This window comes from Cyprinodon tularosa, unplaced genomic scaffold, assembly GCF_016077235.1.
Source record: "Cyprinodon tularosa strain WSP-4 unplaced genomic scaffold, ASM1607723v1 ctg460, whole genome shotgun sequence".
In the NCBI taxonomy this organism is placed as follows: domain Eukaryota; kingdom Metazoa; phylum Chordata; class Actinopteri; order Cyprinodontiformes; family Cyprinodontidae; genus Cyprinodon; species Cyprinodon tularosa.
In genome coordinates this window covers 504,091-511,024 of record NW_024039186.1, presented here as the reverse complement: position 1 = coordinate 511,024, position 6,934 = coordinate 504,091, and the positions used below count along the sequence as shown (strand labels likewise).

The 6,934-nt window shown below is 36.1% G+C and overlaps 1 protein-coding gene across 1 annotated transcript; it reads right to left on the bottom strand.

The window, feature by feature from the left end:
* Window positions 1-533: 533 nt before the first annotated feature.
* LOC119793836 lies at window positions 534-3,179 on the bottom strand. The gene is made up of 3 exons (XM_038301108.1): window positions 3,056-3,179; window positions 2,478-2,801; window positions 534-1,088 (listed from the first exon to the last, which is right to left on the bottom strand). The coding sequence occupies exons 1-3, from the start codon at window positions 3,102-3,104 to the stop codon at window positions 730-732; spliced, it is 732 nt and encodes a 243-aa protein (XP_038157036.1). The 5' UTR covers window positions 3,105-3,179; the 3' UTR covers window positions 534-729.
* Between the last annotated feature and the right edge of the window lie 3,755 nt (window positions 3,180-6,934).

Below are 6,934 nucleotides of genomic sequence, written 5' to 3'. Positions count from 1 at the left end.
CGATTTTTACTGATTAAACATTACAATTATGCACAAGTTTTCGACAAGGCAATCAGAAGGGGGGGGGGTTCTAGTTGAGGAGAGATAAAAGAAGTTTGAATCCTGTCTGTTAACTTTAGAAGAGGAAATTAAGTAATAAAAACATCCAGATCTAATAATATAAGATACATGTCAACGATAAGGTCTAGAAAAGTATTCTGTCTCTGCTTATTATACTATATTAGTGTTAGAAATACATATAGGAAATGTTAACTTTGTACTTTGTTAGATGTAAGATGGCCTGTTAAAATCAATTATTTCTTAGTGACCTGTGATGACCTCTAATGATCTGTGTACATCCTCAACATCTGTTTTGGAAATAATGTAGATAACAGTGCCTAAAGATAGACATCAAATTTCCGCTGTGCATTGGTACGGAAATTATACGATTACACATTAATCGTGAATGCAGGAATTTAGGCCAGATGTAAAAAAGTGAGTTTGGAATTTTGGCAATATACTATATTGGCAATGAAACCCTCTGAGTCAGAAAATTACAGTTAATACAATGCCTCTTGAAGTAATATAAAAATCATAGGTTTATTTTGAAAAGCTGTTGCTTTTATAACAATCTGATATTCAAAGTAGGTGAGAGTTATACGTAATGCATTGAATATTCGGAAGATGACCTTAGTAACAAAGAGACAAATACCACATGAATAATCCCACAGGTTGATAGCAAAGATTAAATCAACCCTCTGAGACAGTTTGGTTCTTAAAAATCTGCTCTGCCTTCAGTTTGACTCTGACTGGAGCCAGTGAACCCAGATGGGCCATACAGGTAACAGAGTTTATCTTTTGTAAGTCATCTACAGCAATCTTCAAGGAGCTTCTCCAGCTGCAGAACTTATCATCTTGCAGTATCCCAGGGTTCCATTCCTCCTCCCATTCGACTGAGCTGTTGATATAAGTTGGATGAATGCTGATATGCCAGTGCAGGTCCCACTCTGAGGGGTAGCCCTGGTTTGCAAGACACGTGAGGGTGATGTGCTCTTTTCGACGATCTTCACTGGTGAGGGGTGGCAATTCCAGGATAGGAGGTAAAACATCTGCAAGACAATGGGCATCTTAAAAGGCCATCAAATCTTACTGTAATTGAATACAGCAACAGTGCCCTCTAGTGACCTGAAACTATTGACATTTCCTTAAAAAAAAATTACACGTAGATGTTTAAATAAATGATTTTCTCTTTTTAAATATATTTAAAAAAACAACAGTAATGTTCTCAAATAAAATAAAATCAACTTTTAACATTTTAATCAATTTATTTAAGTTGGAAAAAATTCAGAAAGAAAATCGATTTTAGCAAAGATCCCAGTTTGCATAATGACCAAGCCTGACCAGCTAGACTGATACTAGGTATACATGGCGTATCAGCCTGCTAAAGAGCTGGTGGAGCTTGATTTCAAATGTGGGACTAAAAGGGTCAGCCTCATCAGGTAGATTAGAAACTATGGATGAAACACAAAATTTCCAAGTGAATTGCTCTGTTTTTGTCATATTTCTAGTCTGTAAAACATGTCAAGTGGTTAAAGAAACTCTCCAGTGAAGGATGGTCCCAGTTTTGCTTAAAAATACTGAAGATTTAAGGTGTACTCTCTAGTATAGTTATTTTTCCTTGCAATGTTGTGCCATAAGCCATCATATTAATTTTGGACATTGAGGACCAATGTCCATTCTGAAATTTAACATAATCATTGGGGTAGGGATATGCAGGTTGCCTCTTCTGAGGACTCTCCTCTATATAAAGCTCAAACAACTTTACTAAGGGTTTAGACAGTAATAAAACTAATAACTTTAAGTAATGCGTTTCCCGTTTTGTTATACTGTTAGTGGCCACCACTGTGATGCTTTCTCAGTTAATCCCATTTGGATTTCCAAATTTTGACCAAAGAGCTATTAAAAAGGAGTTCCTTTGTGTCTTCTAACCACCAGATCAAAGAACATTAAGAATCAATTAACTAAAGGTTATTGTGTTCTGATAAAACAACTCCTGTAATAAAATATTTTTTACCAGATAATGTTTTACTTTCCTCTTTGCTTTGCATTGTGAATTGGTTTACATATATTTAAGTGGCTCTAAATTAGTCAACAGCTAATTTGACCAGATTCCAAATTCTTCAAGATAAATTTTGGTTCTCAAACATAAAATGCATGCTAAAATGTGATATACTTGTATAATTTTATTGATTATGTTTTTAAACCACGTTTTTTTCCCCTTCTTAACTTCATTTGCATTAACTTTATGGAGATGGTTTTAGATTTTATTTTACTGTAAAAAATATATAGCAAGCATTTGTTTAAGTTTGCAAAAAATACAGATTTCAGATCTGACTGCAAATTCAAGCCATTTTAAGATGATAAATGCAGTTTGCCATTTAACAAAAATGCAGAAACATTAAATAAATGAGTTTGAAAAAACATTTTAAAACTCTCACCTATAATATGAAGTTCAACCTGTCCGGTTAGGGTTTGTGTCCCCACTATGGAGATAGTATAATTTCCAGTGTCCTCCAGTTTTACAGAGATCAAGGTCAGGTATCCGTTGGCTGAGTCAACAAAAGCTCTACCTTTGTAACGGTCATTCACAGTGAGACCTGATGGCTGTAAGGTAGCAATTTCCATACGTTTTTTCTCAGTTTTGAAAACCCAGATTATAATGTCGTTTTTCTCTTTTTCAACTAGGATATTCAGGGTTTTATTTTCCCCCAAATAGGCTTCCAAAGGACTTGCTGGTAAAACCTTTTTACCAGCACTGTGCCCTGTAAAAAGACATTAAAGTGTTAGTATTTTATCCATATTTATAGGTTTAGGTAAGTCTAAAAGTTACACAAGCAGAGGTGAAACTATAACAAGGAAAAACATGATCCACTTTTATCAGCAACTATTATTTTAGCTGAAAGAAACATTTACTGAAAATGAACAGTTAGACAGGAGATAAATCACTATAAAACAGGCAGTTAATAAACAACAGTTCATACCGCAAAGAATCAAATGCATAGTCGTTTAACCTCACCAAGAAAACAGAGTGGAAAAACAAGTGATTTTAAGATAAACAGATCCATCTGGTAGCTTCTGCCTGTGTGCTCAAAAGCCGACAGACAGGAGGGAGGTTATGCTGTAATATTTATAGAGTAAATACACGTAATTCAAACACCAACTGGAACTACTGTAGGACAACAAAAACCAATCGATCAAATGTTTTAACTTGTGTAAGAAGGTTTTCTGTTTTTAAGGATGTCAACCTCAATTAAAGACAGAAAAAATAGCTGCCAGTAAAATAAACTGAAATTGACTAAAGTAATAATAAAAATATATAATAGAAAAATGGAAATGAATTGTATTGATTTTATATATACAATATATTAATAAATAAAATGGAACTCTGAATTTGTCAACAATAAGTGATGAGGTTGCTTGAGGACCCAAATGCAGAGATGAGGGAAGCAGAGATGAGTTCTGATTGATTAAATTGGGTAACTGAGGCAAACATCCAGGAAACCAGCACTGAGGGACTGCAGAGGTGGAGTATTTAAGGGGAACAGAACAAAGGATGGACTAATGAGCTAAATAAGGAGCAGGTGTGAGTCGAACTGACAAGAAGGAATCCGAGGAGAAAGGATAAGCACAATGAGCAACAGAGGCTCTGTTCGAAAACCTGGTCTGCATCCTCCAAGGACGCGTGCTACCTAGACTGGATCCTTCGAAGTCCTTGAAAATAAGGAGACCGGAAGAGTTTTGGCTGTGAATTCGAACGGGTTTTACCGCCGTATGCTCTGTTGCTTAGCAACAATGAAAGTTGACACACAAAGCAGGAAAAGAATGAATACCGAAGTTTTTTAAAACTGTTTGTTTATTTATATATTTTTTATTATAAAGTAAACAAAGACTGCACTCACAAGAATCCAGAGTGGAATAAAGGAGCCAACCACCGGGAGCAGGAACAAATAAAAGCAAATGTAATGATAGAAACCTTAGCCAGTTAAATAACACGCAGCTGTCATTTTGCACATCTCTCATGTTGCTGCTATTTTCAAATATCCATTACTGTAAAAATGTCCATAGCTGCATATTGGTTATTTATTCTCCAGTTTTATATTGTTAAAACACATTACAGAATTGTATTTTTTATATTTTAACTCCTCCCTATTGTCATGAAATGGTGTTTGTTTGGAGGACCCAAATGCAGAGACCAGTTGGCAAAGGTGAATGGGCTCTATACACAGCTCCACTACTTCCTGAATTTAAGGCAGCTCCTTTGTTTCCTGTCTTTCATTACTGGACGAACTGATTAATCCAGGTGTGTCTGGCCAGTTACTTAGGTCATACACACCTGGATAAATCAGTGCATCCAATCATGAAAGACAGGAAGCAAAGGAGCCTCCTGAAGTTCAGGAAGTGGTGGAGTTGTGCATAGAGCCTATTAAAGTTGGTTTATTAAGGTTCACAGGTGAAGGCAGAACAGAAAACAGAGCAAGGGAGGACACAAGAGGGCAGCAGAGGACAACAAATGGAAAACCAAGAAAAACAGGAACAAAAGACCAAGACTCTGACAGTACCCCCCACTTAAAGGAATAGTACACCCAAAACATGATTAGCCTTCATTTTCTACTCACCCCCATGCTGAACAACACTCTGGAGTACTTTTTTGATTTTTGATATCTCAAACGCATCTGGAGATCTGGGAGACATCTTGCTGTCTGCTGACATTCAAATAATGGAGGTCTACGGTGCCTGAGACAGAAAGGTCCATAAAAGTCCACAAAAACGTGTCAATATTCCTCCATACTGCTCGTCCAATGTATTCCAAGTGTCCTGAGTGGGTAGCATCCAGAATTTACTCGAAACGAAGTCATTTAGAATGTTTTTAGAGCATAAACAGTAGTGTATAGGATTTCCTGAAAGCGCGCGCCAGCGCGTTCAGGACGCTACGGAAGCCGGCAGACCAAACCAGATGAAAGTGCGCATTCAGCGCATTCTGCCGATAATGCAAGCGTAGAAGAAGAAATGTACTGTTTACCTGTGCAAAGAAAGAAACAACGAAAGAAAAATGTCTGAGGACTTCAGTGTTGAGGAAGAGCATGAGTTCTTTGCCGAGCTGAATGCGCACTTTCATCTGGTTTGGTCTGCCGCGGTTTCCGTAGACTCGTGAACGCGCTTTCAGGAACACAGACAGAAGTTAGATGAGGATCCTGCAAACAGGAACTGAAGAGGGAGCGTTTTTAAAGGGGACAGAGACAAAGAGAGAGCTAACGAGGGGATTAAAAACAGGTGAAGGCAGAACAGAAAACAGAGCAAGGGAGGACACAAGAGGGCAGCAGAGGACAACAAATGGCAAACCAAGAAAAACAGGAACAAACAGACCAAGACTCTGACACCTATTATGTTATTCTTATACATTGTTCTAAGGTCCACATTTGTGTGACCATTTTCAATAATCTTTCTGCTGGTGTAAATTTGCCCATTGTGGGACAATAAAGAGATTTTCTATTCTATAAAAGGAGTAGAAATATATAAGTAAATCTAAACAATTTATGTATAAAAATATATCTGCAAAATCTTTAATATTCAACAACAAAAAACACTTAGTTAAACATAATGTGCAAAACAGCAATAAAAAAAGTTACTATCAGATTTATAGTCACCACCCTGCAGATATATTAGAATCTGTCCTTAAATTACAGCCAAACCCATTCACACAGTAACAGATAAAAACCTTTTAGATAAACCAAACATTACTGCCACATATCTGACTCAATAACCATTAAAACAACTATTTTCATTCATTTCAGACGGAACTATTCACAGACTTGTATTAAATTAAACTGAACTTCCAATATTCACCACTGCTCGGCGCCAAGTAACCTTTCCTCCAATCACGGAGCATGACGCGTCCTAGGTTTTCGAACAGAGCAAGAGAGTAACTAAAGACTAGTGTTGCGCCGATGCCATTTTTTGGCCCCGATACCGATACCCGATACCTGGCTGTGCAGTATCGGCCGATACCGATACCATAATAATGTAAAATAATTGCCATCATGGCTTTGTCAAACTGCTGCCTACCTTTGTGAAGCAGGAAAAAATCTAATACTAAGTGAATCCAGTAGAACTTTTTATTGCCTACAAGGAGTGGGTGACAATAGTTGAATAAACTTATGGCTCTCAAACTGGTATCGGTGCCCTATTCAAAAAACTCAAAAACTTAAAATGTTGTTGAGCAACATTTTGAGGCAATTACAAAATCAGGTGTTCTCTGTAATGTTCAGGAAATGTGACTTTGTTCAAAATCAAATAAAATTTGTTTCACAAAATCATAATTTAATTTACAATTTTATTTATAATTTTTCAGTTTTGTGTTATTTTAACTACTAGTGTGAATTTCTAATTTTATTTAATTCATGTCAAACGCACAACCATATATTACTTGGTGTGATAGATAGATAGATAGATAGATAGATAGATAGATAGATAGATAGATAGATAGATAGATAGATAGATAGATAGATAGATAGATAGATAGATAGATAGATTTCAACTAGTAGTGTGAATTTCTAATTTTCTTTAATTTATGTCAACTTTCATCCACAACCTTATATTCCTTGATGTGACGTATGATAGATAGATAGATAGATAGATAGATAGATAGATAGATAGATAGATAGATAGATAGATAGATAGATAGATAGATAGATAGATAGATAGATAGATAGATAGATAGGTAATGATTTTCAAACATAATCGTTTGAGTTTGAAGCTATTTAAACAACTAACTTTTTCAGTCTATGTGGTGCTGTTCCTTCACGAATCCACTAGATGGCAGCACCCTGACGAACATAAATGACTAAATTTTCTTTTACAATATTTTGCCGGTGTCCCGGTGATTTTTGTAAACATT